Source organism: Drosophila ananassae, chromosome 3L (genome assembly GCF_017639315.1).
Source record: "Drosophila ananassae strain 14024-0371.13 chromosome 3L, ASM1763931v2, whole genome shotgun sequence".
Taxonomy (NCBI): Eukaryota; Metazoa; Arthropoda; class Insecta; order Diptera; family Drosophilidae; genus Drosophila; species Drosophila ananassae.
In genome coordinates, this window is record NC_057929.1 from 23,793,706 (window position 1) to 23,809,830 (window position 16,125).

The 16,125-nt window shown below is 43.7% G+C and overlaps 1 protein-coding gene across 10 annotated transcripts in view; it reads right to left on the reverse strand.

Annotated features, from left to right (window-relative positions):
- Window positions 1-8,499: 8,499 nt before the first annotated feature.
- Window positions 8,500-16,125, reverse strand: part of LOC26514303 (vesicular glutamate transporter 1) — a 70,256-nt gene continuing 62,630 nt past the window's right edge. For all 10 annotated transcript variants that reach the window (XM_032455578.2, XM_032455581.2, XM_044715381.1 and 7 more), the window contains one exon: window positions 8,500-8,803. In XM_032455578.2, coding sequence (XP_032311469.1) covers window positions 8,606-8,803 — 198 coding nt within the window. In that variant the 3' untranslated portion in view covers window positions 8,500-8,605. The remainder of the gene's footprint in view (window positions 8,804-16,125) is intronic.

Genomic DNA, 16,125 nt, shown 5'->3' on the forward strand with positions numbered 1-16,125 from the left:
TCTCATCTGCCGAATGGCCCATATTATTGCTAGGCACTCTTTCTCCACTAGGCACTCTTTGCTAGGCACTGCACCCACGCCGTAGTCGCTGCACATATGCACAAATTTCTTTAAGAAATCCGGGCATGCCAGCATTGGATCCTCTGCCACCCGACTTTAGATTATCAAACACCTCTTGATGTCTTGCCGTCCATTCCCACTTTGTTCCTTTTCGTAGGAGATCGTTTAATGGTTTTGCGACCCCTGCGAAGTCTGGGACGTGTCGCCGATACCACGACGCTATCCTAATGAACTGCAGTACCCCCTTCACGTTTGTTGCGGGTTTCAATTCCGTAATCGCTGCAACCTTTCCGGGATCCATACCAATTCCCTGACTCGTTATCCGGTGGCCCAGGTACAATAGCTCTTACCTGACGAAATGGCACTTGTCCGTGTTTATCCTTAAGTTTGCCGCCTTCAGTCTGGGGACTACTTTCTTCATGTTCGCCAAATGCTCCTCCCTTGTTCGTCCGATCACGATGATGTCAACCTGATATGCAATTGCATGCGGAGCCATATCCGGGCCTATGACCTGGTCTTTGGAACGTTGCCGAGGCTGAGTGCAACCCGAACGGCATCACCTTCCACTGGTACAGACCTGCTACCGTAAAGACCGTGTTCTTTGTGCTCCCTTCCTCCAATGGGCCATCTTTAAGATCGAGGCTGCTAAAAAATTTTGCCTCCCTCAATTGCTCCAGTATAAAGTTTATCCGTGGCATCAGCAGCTCTTCTACTTTTTCATTGATCTCCCCCTGCATTTTGGGGTTCTTTGGATAATATCTTTGCTTTATCCTATGCTGCGTTATGTTCGAACAACCTTTCTGGCTTGTGAACGCCACGTCTAGATCCTCCTCGATGAACCTTTTTTCCCGCTTATTCTCCCATTCCTCCGAGGATCCAGTTATAGTTATGGACAGCCCATCCTCCAGGCATCCGCTCCATTTCTTTTTCGTTCTCTTCTCGGGATCGTGACTTGGTGGCCTGCGCAGTTTATTGTTGCGCCAAATTCTGCGAAGAAATCCCATCCAAGCACCGCGCTTTCTCCCATGCCTGGCAACACCAACATATTCAAATTTTTTTCCTTTTTGCCAAAACTTACTGTTGTTTGGAGTAACGTTTGAGTCTCTGTGTGGCTCTCGTTGGCCAACTTTACCATTCTCCTTCTTGTTCTCCGCTCTCCGGGGATTCCCGGCTTCTCCGCTAGTTTTTCTGAAATGAAGCTAGCCTTTACCCCGGAGTCTATCATGGCCTCCCACCTTGACGACCGCCGCCAACTGCTGATAGTCTCCTGATAATCCTCGAACTAGTTCTGAGAGGCAGCACCTCGCGATCTCTGCCTCCCTCTCTACGGCTAAGATCGCTGAGCGTTTCCCGCTCTTAGGCAGCATTCTGTGCTCCTCACCCATATTGCTCCACACATCCTGCAGAACACTATTCTGGGGTTCCTGCACCCATTGGCCCAATGGCCCATGCCTCCGCACCTGTTGCATGACTGCGCTGGGTTTTCTATCTGTCCCTGTCTAGACGTCGCTGCTCACTGCAGATTCGACTGTCTTTGACTTTGGCTTGCTGCCCATTGTTGACTCGGCTGCTGTTGCCTTGGGTCTACCTTCCAATTTTGGTTCGGCTGTTGCTGCCGCATTTGGCGTCGATCCTCAGGCTGCCATCTCTGCCTGGGGGGCTCTTTTGCTCCGGTGGTTCTGGTGCATTTCCTCTTTCGGCCACCTCCTGTCTACCGCGGAGGCTTGCCTATTAAAGACCTCTTCCTCCAAGGCCAGCTCCTCAAATTCCTTGGCTAGACCCATCACTTCTTCGAGCGATGCGCATGCATATGGCCTCATAAACATTTTTATGCCCGGCATGCAGTTCTCCACCAGCCTTTCAAACACCTCCTTCGTGGATTTTCCTAGTGGCTTCATTAGCGTCTGAAGGTCCTCCATATATTCCTTGAACGGTTCTCCTCGTTGCTGTTTCCGCTGCCGAACACGGTCTGTCAATTTTTCAAACAACTCTTTCGGCAGAAAAAAGGTCTCGAAGCTCCTTCTAAGCTCCTTCCATGTTGGCCACCCCCCATCGTTCATTATGAACCGCGGCATTGTGTTTATTTCCAACCCGTATATTTTAGCGGACCATGCTACTCGGTCCACGAACTCTAGAGGATCTCCTGTTCCGTCGAATCGGAATGACCACTCACCGAGACTGGCGTCCGCACTTGTGGCTCCATGCTCCTTATACTCTTTATTTGTGGTACTGCCAGACTTTGGGGGATCGTTCCCGCTCACAGAGTTTGGGGGATCGTTCCACCGAATTTATATATTCAACGTGATTGCCCCAACCCAGGAATAACACAGGGTGCTTCGTTTTATAAATATCCCCTTTATTTTGATAAAGATACAAAAGAGTGAATGTCACCGGCTGCTCGGCTCAGCCGATCGACCGCTCGTCCTCCTGTCGCTGCTCCTGTTGCTGGTTGTCGCTGCTTTTTCTCTTTTGTGGGCGACGTGGATCTTCAGTATCCTTGGCTCACTGGGAATGCCCTTTCGCCGTGGCCGGCACGTAATCCGCAGACCAATCGGCTCACCTCCCACGCATACGGCGGGCAGGATGCGCTTCCTGGTTCCTGGCGGCCAGATCAGGGCACGTAGGGCCTACCTACCCCACAGGGCACGCCCCCGGTTGCGTTCGCAACTCGCCTCCAAACACATGTGTGCCTACGCTCCGCAGGATCTATGGCAGACCAGAGGTTCTGGCGTACGCCTGGCCGCTCCGTCGCTATAGTTATGACACCAGGATACCTGTCGTGTCCGGGAATAAACCAAACCGACACGATTTACCCTTGGGCTTCAGTTCCGCCGCGGATCCTTTATCCTTTTCCCACTTGCTCCTTCATTTCTACTCGTTCAATGACCCACGGTCTTACCCACACGCACTCCTTGCGCACTCGCTCTAAATCCCGCACTTGAGACTGTCGGACTTACCCATGGGGGGGTCCGTCAGCCTATACTCCTAATTCCGCCTGAGGCGCCCGTTAATGCTTGCAAAACTCGTTTCCTGCCGTCAATCCTTCGTTCTTCTGTTCTCGCCGTTAACTTTCTCCAATTCCCGTCGCATTTCTATTGGCGGGATCTCTTTGTGTGTTCGATATGCCAAATTTCATAAGGATCGGCCGGTTATATACGATACGCTACGATGGGTATATAAACTTCGGCTTCCCCGAAATTAGCTTTCCTTTCTTGTTTTTTTTATTCTTTTTTATTCAGGGTGTTTTTGTTTACATCTTTTATTCCTACCAATTATTTTTTGATTTCAAAATCTTTTAATTTTTCAGTTTTGCTTCTTCATCTTTTTTATATTTATGTGTGTTTAGTTACTGAGCGTTATCGGTAGCTTTATTTTTGTGATCTATTGCCTTAATAAAAACAAGCACAGTTCGATTTCTACAACCGAATTAGAATAATGAGCGCGGCCAAACGCTTGATGCTGCGGAGCGACCGAGAGATCCCGCGAGACAAACGCTAGCTCATGACGGCAGATGTAGGTGGCCGATCGAATGCACGAGAGCGGGCGACGAGAATAGAGCGGGCGACGCGAACATAAATATAAACGAAAATGACGTCACGAATTTAATAAATTATTGCCCGCCAAACTTCTTTCCGGCGGCTGCTTGACCCGACATACTCTTTAATCTATCGCTGGAAACGTCTCTTTAATCTATCGCTGGAAACGTCGTTCTTTCCCCTTATGTGGAAGGAATCTTTCATTATTCCTCTGCATAAAAAAGGGAAAAAATCCAACACTGCAAATTATAGAGGCATCTCTAAATTGTCAGCAATTGCAAAGCTTTTTGAAAAACTTTTTACTCCACATTTGCAACACCCAGTTCAATAATAACTCCGTGCCAGCATGGCTTCATGAAGCGCCGCTTCACCACTACCAACTTAATGGAGCTAACATCTTTTATGTTATTCAAAGAATAAGCAGTTTCCCCTCCAACGACTGGAAACGACGTAGAGCCTGTGAGAAAAGCGGAGTTTTATTGAATTGGCAACCTGACTGTAAAGGACTCTCTAACCGCACAAAGTTCGTAACAAAGTGACTCTCGCAATCCAGTTCTTCCTTTGACGCCTTCATAATTGGATCGGTGCAGGTGTTCACTTCACCCAAAACTGTCGAAGAAGTTGATCTAAAGGCCCCTTAAGCTCCGATGTTTTTCCTAGAAGGTAAACCACTTTTAGATGTGATAGAACTCTGCGAAGGGGGGGAGAAGTGTTAATTTCTGTAGACTACAAATTCGCTGAAGAGGTAAAATCACAAGAGGTTGATGGCATTGAATTTCTTTACATTAAAATCACTTTGTCCGATCAATCTTTGTATGTTACCTGTTCTTACATACCACCTTCGATCAAACCGCCAACATACTGGCAACTTTCCCTATTCGTTTGGTTTTTGATCGTCTTTCTAATGGTGACCAGCTGATAATTCCCCGTCTTTAAATGTTAACTCATTTTAACTGTTAGTTAAAATGATATGTCACTCGGGCAAATTAACCACGTTAGAAATTTGTTAAGTCGGATGAATTACTCTTTCCAGAACTTTCCCCCTTTCTAACCCTAAGGATCCATATCATCAAACTTTTAAGGTTCTAATCGAAAAAAAATTGCTTAATTGACCTTAAGTCTATACTTAAATCTCATAAGTTCGTTTCTTCTGTTTAAATAAGTTAATTTCGGAATTTGATTGATCTGATTTAATGACATGCGAGGATATAAACATTACAAAAAATTTGATTACACCTTGAACATATTTTTCGAAGCTTGCGTGCTGAGTAAATATCCGTCCGCTTCAAGGCACCTTATAAATTTAAAGAACATTATGAGTAGACTTTAAAATAAACATAGGTTATCTGGCTGTACAGTTAGTTATTCAAGTTACTTAGTAATTCGTTCCAAATTCACAGTGCACAACGCAGAATGTTATAGGAGTTATATTCGCCGCTGCCCAATTCAGTTTAATCAGGATACGAAGCAGTTTTATAACTTTTTTAACACTAAGCGGAAACATGTATCTTTTCCTCCACTGCTTACGTTTGAGAACTCATATGCGAACACTGATCAGGCAATGGCCGATCTCTTTGCACAGTTTTTGCAATCAATGTATTCACTTAGCAGCAGTTCAGCTCAGCCCTACACTTATAATATCCAATCAGCCAACCTTATATTATGCCCATCTTTCGATCAAAGCTGTGTGTTATCGAATCTTCTTAAGGCCACGCCCGTTTATTCGCCAGGCCCTGATGGAGTACCTGGCTGTGTTCTGAAGAATTGCGCCGAGGCATGTTCAAACCGCTCCCCTAACTCTGTTTAGTTACAGAGCGTTTTCGGTAGCCTTATTTTTTTGTTCTATTGGCTTTAATAAAAACAAGCACAGTTCGATTTATAGATATTAGAGATAGAGCGAAGAGAATAGATAAATATAAAAGCAAATGACGTCACGAATTCAATAAATTATTGCCGGCCAAACTTCTTTCCGGCGGCTGCTTGACCCGACAATGTGCAAGCCTTAAATTTTTATGTGTCGCGTATCGCGCTGGAGCCTCCACGCCCCCGAAAACTGTCCCCCCCACCTGCCAAATTACACTCCATCTGCCCGTCTTCTGCCGTCTTAGCCTGTCCGCCTCCTCCACCTTGCGTTGCAGCTTTCTTGCGGCACCGTCCCTCCGTCTCCTGCCCAATCCGTCCGCTTGAGAATTGGCCTCGGCGGCCTCTTCTCCGGACACGACGTCTGCCGCTCCAACGTTGGCCTTGTTTTTGGGGCCGGCCACACCCATGGACCTCGCGTCTATGGCTCCAGGTCCTCCTGGAGATCCCGCCAATAGAAATGCGACGGGAATTGGAGAAAGTTAACGGCGAGAAAAGAGGAACGAAGGATTAACGGCAGGAAGCGAGATTTGCAAGGATTAACGGGCGCCTCAGGCGCTATATAAGGAGGGCCCCTGGAGCAAACCGAGAGCAAATCTTTTAGGGAAGCTGGAAGAGTTGAGTGAAAGACCCTCCGTGGGTAAGTTTGACATTCAAGCGGGAAAGATTCCTCGGAGGAATTAGGAGTATAGGCTGAAGGACTCCCCGTGGGTAAGTCTGACATTCAAGCGGAAAAGATTCCTCGGAGGAATTAGGAGTATAGGCTGAAGGACCCCCCGTGGGTAAGTCCGACAGTCTCAAGTGCGGGATTTAGAGCGAGTGCGCAAGGATCTGCGATCCGTCGCTCAAGAACCCCCTGTGGGCGGCTGTACGCGAGTCATCGAACCAGTAGAAATCAAGGAGCAGGAAAGGGACCAAGGATCCGCGGCGAAACTGAATCCCAAGGGTAAATCAAACCGGGTTGGTTTATTCCCGGACACGACAGGTATCCTGGTGTCATTGCGATAGCGACGGATCTGCCTGGCGTACGCCTTGTCGATTCCTGACCGTTAAGACCAGGTGTGATCCTGTAAAGCGAGGGGTAGCCAGCTGGGGAACTCAAGCCCAACAGTGAAACCAAACGGGGACACCCCGGTTAAGTTAATAGACTCCTCCAGGCGCTGGGGCGTATGCACAGCGTCTCACCTGGAGTTAAAGAAGACGCGACGCCAAAACCTCTGGTCTGCCATAGATCCTGCGGAGCGTAGGCACGCAGGTATTATGAGGCGAGTGGCGACCGCAACCGGGGGCGTGTCCTGTGGGGTAGATAGGCCTTTCGTGCCCTGATCCGGCCGCCAGGCACCAAGAAGCACATCCTGCCCGCCATATGCCTAGGAGGTGAGCCTATTGGTCTGCTAACACGGATTAGTTGCCGGCTAAGGCGAAAGGGCATTCCCAGTGAGCCAAGGATACCGAAGATCTACGTCACCCACAGAAGAGAAGAAGCAGCGACAACTAGCAACAGGAGCAGCGACAGGATCAGCGACGACGACAGGAGAGCAGCAACGACAAAAACAGCGACAGCGACAGGAGAGGGTCAGCACAGACCCCGCAACTGGAGCACGTGAGTCCAAACGGAGGGCACCGTAAGCCGAATCGGCGCCAAGCACCAAGACCACACATCCTGCTTGTGTATTACTTACGCTTGTGGGCGTGTGTATTACCACCAACCCGGAACGGTGATCGGAGGACGTGCGGTCGATCGGCTGAGTCGAGCAGCCGGTGACATTCACTCTTTTGTATCTTTATCAAAATAAAGGGGATATTTATAAAACGAAGCACCTTGTGTTATTCCTGGGCTCGGGCCATCACGTCGAATAAATAAATTCGGTGGAACGATCCCCCAAACTCTGTGAGCTAGCCGAGGCATTTGTTGCGAACAAAAGTTAGTTAAAACAGTTCGTTTCAAATTTATGTACTACCGGTATTACTACGGAAAAGACCCTTTGGCACAATCTAAAACAGTTTCACTTGCACTGAACTCTACACAATGTTTTTAATTTAGCGTAAAATGCATTGGTTCGTTCTGCCTGGTGTGAGAGCCCAAACTGAATGCACGTATGACCGCAGGAGTCAGGTATTGTTTTACGCGCATCAGAATAAAAAAAAAAACAAAAACAAAATTAAGAGATAAAGTGGCAGTGTCGTCATCGCTATGTCGCCAAAACTGATACGTTTTTTTTTCATTGCTACTAAATCGAAGACCAGCGCCACTTGTCTTTTATATTTGCATTGATCGAAATTCTTCGTCCATAACTTAGGCATGGCCAAGATATAGAGATATATCTTGTTAGGGGTTGGATGTACTCGTAGGCCGTATTGAAGATCCTAATTGATGCGGACCTTTTGGTTGTTGTTGTTCTTAATGTCCTCTTAGGACCTGAGGATGGTAGTGTTGGGTCAAGGTACCGATCCTGGGGTCCGCGACGGGTAGCGTTTTTTCTTCGGTGTCGTCTATGAGGTAGTGCATATTCTTAAGATCGATGACGTGGGCGAGCTTGACGAATCCGTTAACCGCCGGACGATTCTGTATTGTACGGGCACAACGAATGCCTCATATTTGTATATGTGCAGGTCATACTGCATGGATTAAAACCATGGTGATGGTGGAACAGTAACGTTAAAGATTAAGGTTTTAGTTCTACGTCAGTTGATTTCGTTTCTCTTCCCTTCAATCTTAAGATATAATCTTCTATTCGGAATAGGTTATGTCGAAGGTAACTCGAAGGTGTCCCAAGACAAACTCTCGTAGATGCTCCGTAACCACCGTTAGAACGTTTCCCGGCTCATCCTAAACATGGATTACAGCGTCAGCGCCTCGTGCCGTCGATGGCGAGGAACGGCAGTGTTATTCTGATGACGGGCCGGTGGTGTGGGGAATGATAAGTTGGCGGGTATTAACATATATATATGTAAATGAATAAAATGAAAAAATATCTCAGGTATTTTTCAAAAAATATGCGAAAATTTGCAACTACTTATTTTAATAACTAAGTAGTAAAAATGAGTGAGCTGTTTAATTTATTTTAACGAACCGTTCATAGAATATATACAATAACAATATATTTAAACATTAAAATTTTTACATTATAAAAATCTGGATACATTTATTACATTGCCCTATTATCCTTTTGACAATCTTTGTTTAATTTGGACAAAATTAGATTTCCTTCAATTTCATCTTCAATTTCTTTCTTTTGATTCCATGGTTGTATTTCTGCTGTTCCAAAAATTTGATAAACAATATATGTAAGTATTGATATAATTGCAGAAATTTCAAAAACTTTACGCCACTGGTCAATGGAATCCTAAAAATAGAATACATTTTTTTACTTCGTCTTTAAATAGTTTAGTTATTCAGTATAGTATATAGTGCAGTATAGTAATGCAAAGAGTATTTAATAAAAACAAGAAAGGAAAGCTAACTTCGGGCGGAGCCAAAGTGTTGATATACCCCTGCAGTAAAGTTTGTGCCATTTCCGATCGTTCAGTTATATGGCGGCTATAGGATATAGTCGACTGATCCTTATGAAATTTGGCAGAACAGATTAGATTGCCCAAAATGGACTCGGTAGAAAGTCCCATTATTTTAGCTTAAAAAAGATACCAAAGTTATGCCATTTCCGATCGTTGAATTATATGGGAGCTTTAGGATATAGTCGCCCGATCCTTATGAAATTTGGTAAATCAGATTAGTTTGCCCAAAATGGAATCTGTACAAAGTCCCATCTTTCTAACTTAACAAACACCAAAGGTATGCCAATTCCTATAGTGTATAGCACGGCTACACTACACTACACTATCTTTAAATAGTGTAGTTATTCAGTGTAGTATATAGTGTAGTATAGAAATGCAAAGAGTATTTAATAAAAACAAGAAAGTAAAGCTAACTTCGGGCGGAGCCGAAGTTAATATACCCTTGCAGTTAAGGTTGTGTCATTTCCGATCGTTCAGTTATATGGCGGCTATAGGATATAGTCGGCTGATCCTTATGAAATTTGGCAGAACAGATTAGATTGCCCAAAATGGACTCGGTAAAAAGTCCCATTATTTTAGCTTAAAAAAGACACCAAAGTTATGCCATTTCCGATCGTTGAATATATGGGAGCTTTAGGATATAGTCGGCCAATCCTTATGAAATTTTGGTAAATCAGATTACTTTGCCCAAAATGGAATCTGTATCATATCCTTATGAAATTTTGTACTTAAGATTTTGACCAAATATAATCAATCAGTTATACGGCAGCTATAGGATATAGTCGATCCCGGCCTTTCCGCCTTATATACTGCCTGCAAGGAAAATAAGGATGTTTGCAAAATTTCAACTCGATAGCTTAAAACTGAGAAACTAGTTTGGGTAAGAAACCGAAGGACAGACGGACATGCTCAGGAGGTGATCCTGATCAAGAATATATATACTTTATAGGGTCGGAGATGTCTCCTTCACTGCGTTGCACACTTTTGACCAAAATTATAATACCCTCGGCAAGGGTATAATGATGCAATAAATAAATGAGTGTTTTCACTCTAACAACATTCGGGGGAGGAAAAATGATTTAAATGAGTGAGAGTTAAGGGTTACATTCGAACTAATTCGATATCATCCATGAAGGAACGATTAAATTTATGCATTATTGCGTTTAATACGCCGGCCGACAATTTCCAATTTTTTTTCCTCCACGCATAATTTTACAAAAAGAAAATAAAAATCTTCCATAGGAAAATGTTTGGGGAAAAATCATAGAAGATCAAAAATTTATGTAGAAAATCGGGGATTTCAACTTTGGATGAGTATTCCAAAGATATGGTACCTGCTAGATACCATTTTGTAATTTTAGTTGGTACACATTTTAAAAATGATATGTACTAGAAACAATGACGGTCATCGCTATTAGACGGCCTAAATAATTCAATATATGGTAAAATTTGATAAATTTCTTCTTTTAGGAGTACCGCTGAAACTGTGGGTGAAAATGTGGGTGAAACTGTGGGGAACCTATGTATGTTCTGGACTTTGTTTCAAGGAAGCCTAAAGGTTATGGAATAGGTGAAATTATGCGTAGAGATTTTTTGCTGTCTGTGTTATTACAAATCCTACTGTCGGTGTTTTCAAAATCACACAAAAAACTTATTATGAATAAATTCGTTGGAGCCAAATTAAAAAAAAAAATGAAAGCTAATTTCGGGCGGAGCCGAAGTTTACATACCCTTGCAGTTGAGTCGCAGTCCGCTAGGTGGCGCCACGCATCTTATATTATTAGATCGCATATAGTCGGCCGATCCTTATGAAATTTGATATCGAATTATTTTGCCCAAGGAGGAACCCATTGAAACTTCCATCCTTCTAACTTCAAAAACAACGAAGTTATGGCATTTCCGATCAATCAGTTATATGGCAGCTATAGGATATAGTTGGCCGATCCTTACGAAATTTGACAGATCGTATAAGTTTGCCCAAATTAGAATGCATAGAAAGTCCCATCTTTCTAACTTAAAAAACAACGAAGTTATGGCATTTCCGCTCAATCAGTTATATGGCAGCTATAGGATTTAGTCGACCGATCCCGGCCGTTCCGACTTATATGCTGCCAGCAAACAAAAGAAGGATATGTGCAAAGTTTCAACTCGATAGCTTAAAATTGAGAAACTAGTTTGCGTAGAAACCGAAAGATAAAAATGAAACAGTGGAACCATCAACGATCAAGCTAGTAAGGCTGCCGCCCATCTATGTACGGCTGGCAAACGGCACTGTATTGATCTAGAATTTTTTATGTCTTGCGGCTCACTCTCAAGACAAAATCAACCTCGCGCCCAGCAACCCGAATTTCAGGGATAGGTTCTAGATTAAAGAGTCAATTAAGTCCTCTAAGGGTGAAAATCAGGAAGTTTTTTTTGTTGAAATTATACGACATGCCGGTGTACTCCGTATTGGGGACTCCAGACTCACGACCAAAGATATATGAAGCTTTTTATATAGGTGTTATTCAACTATTTAGACCATCTTTAAATATAAAAAAGCACAGCCTTTGCTTAATTAACCATGGTGGATTTATGGTCAATAAATTTAAGTTTCAAATCTAATAGGACACTCAGGTCGTTAACCTGCAGCGATCGTAACTCATCGTCGTAGAAAGATACAAGTGAATTAGTTAGGGTAAGATGCAAATCGTTAGTAAAAGTTAACGGTCTAAGATGGCTTTCTTGGGGCACACCAGATGTGACGCGGGCTTGGCGCGAGTAAACCTCTTAAAAAAACATTTTGTGTTCTTCCATTTCGAACATTTTGGTGACCCCCAAGTGATACGTTTCTATTGTGATACCACCTGAACCCAAGCCACACGGAGTTCATCTTAAACTTCAGAATCGATATCAGAACGCGTAATCCAAATGCTCATTGATGAGCAAATTGAAGGCAACATATCCATCGAGAGACTAATAAGAAACTTTACTAAAGACTCCGCAGAGTGGAAACTCAAAGAAGGGTACTTCGAGGGGGTATAAGAAAGCTCACCCACTCGTGGACACAAAAAAATGATGCCAAGTTCCATGAGCTAGTACTTAGTCCTGAAAATGAGTATGTCACAAAGGCCAAGGCGCTAAAAGACCTTGTGAAAAAATATGAATCCATCAGGGAATACCTGATGGAATACCATCAGGGTCAGGACCGACACAGCGGAAAAACAGGCGAAAACCTGTTCAAAGGCCGGAAGTGCGATTAGAAGGTCTTGAAGATTTTCTGTGCAACCAAACTTAAGGTCGGGAAGCGTCTATACACATCAGAAAACATACGAAGGAGTTATGGAAGGAAATCGTCAAGGGGTACCATGGAACCACCTGGAACCAATCTTAAAAAATGATGAACACATCGATGATAGATTTCAAGTTGTACGAGCAGAATATTTTTTATTTCTGAGCGCAGAACCACAATCGAATTCAGCGCAAAAACCCACTACTGCAATGGCTCCGATTCTACGAAATTTTCGCGGAATTAATCCACAATCAAGACTACAGCGATGCAGTAAAATTCCGGCATCAGGATAATCATGAAACAGGTCAAGCCAAAAACCTAATCTCAACATCAATTGGCGGACAGGGACCTGCTGCGCAGCTTACATGATTCCGTGCTCCAAACGGTCGCCACTCTCAACGCACTCAATGTGTCAACAGACAACTGGGATCCAATATTGACAAACATCATTAAGGAAAGATTGGATCCCGCTGTCATCTCTAGAACTAGCCAGCACTGTTCTAGCCACTCGAAAATCTCTGAAGCAGATGTTAGAACACCTTGAGCGTCAGGAAACCAGTCAAGTAACAATACGGTCCAGCTCATCACGAGTGGTGTGTTCATCCTCAGCCCTTCTTACAAATAAACTCGCCGTTCTGTTACCAACCGCCCAAGTGACACTACTCTGGTTCATACCAGCTCTGGTCCATACCCACCGGACCCCCTCAGCTATGCCCCACGCTCCTGGATTCGGGATCACAGGTTAGCATATTCTCCGGAAGAATGGCTGACATACTGCTGACACACTAGAAGTCCAATTGCAGCCCAGAACATCGTTGGCCTGGGAGGGACAACTATAAGATCACGAAAAAGTATTGACCCTATCATCATCAACCACTGATTTCCAAAAACAAATCTACGTATTCGCACTACCGGAAATAAAGGCCAATACTCATCCAATACGATCCCACTTTATTCAGGCGCCAATGAGTATAGGATGGATGATAATAATAATAGTAATAGTGGATAATAATAATAATGGATGAGAATAATATTGGATGAGTATTCCAAAGATATGGTACCTGCTAGATACCATTTTGTAATTTTAGTTGGTACACATACATTTTAAAAATGATATGTACTAGAAACAATGACGGTCATCGCTATTAGACGGCCTAAATAATTCAATATATGGTAAAATTTGATAAATTTCTTCTTTTAGGAGTACCGCTGAAACTGTGGGTGAAAATGTGGGTGAAACTGTGGGGAACCTATGTATGTTCTGGACTTTGTTTCAAGGAAGCCTAAAGGTTATGGAATAGGTGAAATTATGCGTAGAGATTTTTTGCTGTCTGTGTTATTACAAATCCTACTGTCGGTGTTTTCAATCCTTATGAAATCCGATCCTTATGAAATTTGATATCGAATTATTTTGCCCAAGGAGGAACCCATTGAAACTTCCATCCTTCTAACTTCAAAAACAACGAAGTTATGGCATTTCCGATAAATCAGTTATATGGCAACTATAGGACATAGTTGGCCGATCCTTACGAAATTTGACAGATCGTATAAGTTTGCCCAAATTAGAATGCATAGAAAGTCCCATCTTTCTAACTTAAGAAACAACGAAGTTATGGCATTTCCGCTCAATCAGTTATATGGCAGCTATAGGATTTAGTCGACCGATCCCGGCCGTTCCGACTTATATGCTGCCAGCAACAAAAGAAGGATATGTGCAAAGTTTCAACTCGATAGCTTAAAATTGAGAAACTAGTTTGCGTAGAAACCGAAAGATAAAAATGAAACAGTGGAACCATCAACGATCAAGCTAGTAAGGCTGCCGCCCATCTATGTACGGCTGGCAAACGGCACTGTATTGATCTAGAATTTTTTATGTCTTGCGGCTCACGCTCAAGACAAAATCAACCTCGCGCCCAGCAACCCGAATTTCAGGGATAGGTTCTAGATTAAAGAGTCAATTAAGTCCTCTAAGGGTGAAAATCAGGAAGTTTTTTTGTTGAAATTATACGACATGCCGGTGTACTCCGTATTGGGGACTCCAGACTCACGACCAAAGATATATGAAGCTTTTTATGTAGGTGTTATTCAACTATTTAGACCATCTTTAAATATAAAAAAGCACAGCCTTTGCTTAATTAGCCATGGTGGATTTATGGTCAATAAATTTAAGTTTCAAATCTAATAGGACACTCAGGTCGTTAACCTGCAGCGATCGTAACTCATCGTCGTAGAAAGATACAAGTGAATTAGTTAGGGTAAGATGCAAATCGTTAGTAAAAGTTAACGGTCTAAGATGGCTTTCTTGGGGCACACCAGATGTGACGCGGGCTTGGCGCGAGTAAACCTCTTAAAAAAACATTTTGTGTTCTTCCATTTCGAACATTTTGGTGACCCCCAAGTGATACGTTTCTATTGTGATACCACCTGAACCCAAGCCACACGGCAGTTCATCTTAAACTTCAGAATCGATATCAGAACGCGTAATCCAAATGCTCATTGATGAGCAAATTGAAGGCAACATATCCATCGAGAGACTAATAAGAAACTTTACTAAAGACTCCGCAGAGTGGAAACTCAAAGAAGGGTACTTCGAGGGGGTATAAGAAAGCTCACCCACTCGTGGACACAAAAAAATGATGCCAAGTTCCATGAGCTAGTACTTAGTCCTGAAAATGAGTATGTCACAAAGGCCAAGGCGCTAAAAGACCTTGTGAAAAAATATGAATCCATCAGGGAATACCTGATGGAATACCATCAGGGTCAGGACCGACACAGCGGAAAAACAGGCGAAAACCTGTTCAAAGGCCGGAAGTGCGATTAGAAGGTCTTGAAGATTTTCTGTGCAACCACACTTAAGGTCGGGAAGCGTCTATACACATCAGAAAACATACGAAGGAGTTATGGAAGGAAATCGTCAAGGGGTACCATGGAACCACCTGGAACCAATCTTAAAAAATGATGAACACATCGATGATAGATTTCAAGTTGTACGAGCAGAATATTTTTTATTTCTGAGCGCAGAACCACAATCGAATTCAGCGCAAAAACCCACTACCGCAATGGCTCCGATTCTACGAAATTTTCGCGGAATTAATCCACAATCAAGACTACAGCGATGCAGTAAAATTCCGGCATCAGGAGAATCATGAAACAGGTCAAGCCAAAAACCTAATCTCAACATCAATTGGCGGACAGGGACCTGCTGCGCAGCTTACATGATTCCGTGCTCCAAACGGTCGCCACTCTCAACGCACTCAATGTGTCAACAGACAACTGGGATCCAATATTGACAAACATCATTAAGGAAAGATTGGATCCCGCTGTCATCTCTAGAACTAGCCAGCACTGTTCTAGCCACTCGAAAATCTCTGAAGCAGATGTTAGAACACCTTGAGCGTCAGGAAACCAGTCAAGTAACAATACGGTCCAGCTCATCACGAGTGGTGTGTTCATCCTCAGCCCTTCTTACAAATAAACTCGCCGTTCTGTTACCAACCGCCCAAGTGACACTACTCTGGTTCATACCAGCTCTGGTCCATACCCACCGGACCCCCTCAGCTATGCCCCACGCTCCTGGATTCGGGATCACAGGTTAGCATATTCTCCGGAAGAATGGCTGACTTACTGCTGACACACTAGAAGTCCAATTGCAGCCCAGAACATCGTTGGCCTGGGAGGGACAACTATAAGATCACGAAAAAGTATTGACCCTATCATCATCAACCACTGATTTCCAAAAACAAATCTACGTATTCGTACTACCGGAAATAAAGGCCAATAAACCATCCCACTTTATTCAGGCACCAAGAAATATCCCACCTCGGTTGCGCTTAGACGAACCTGAATTTACGCAGCCCCAGAAGATGGGACAGCCACGACTCA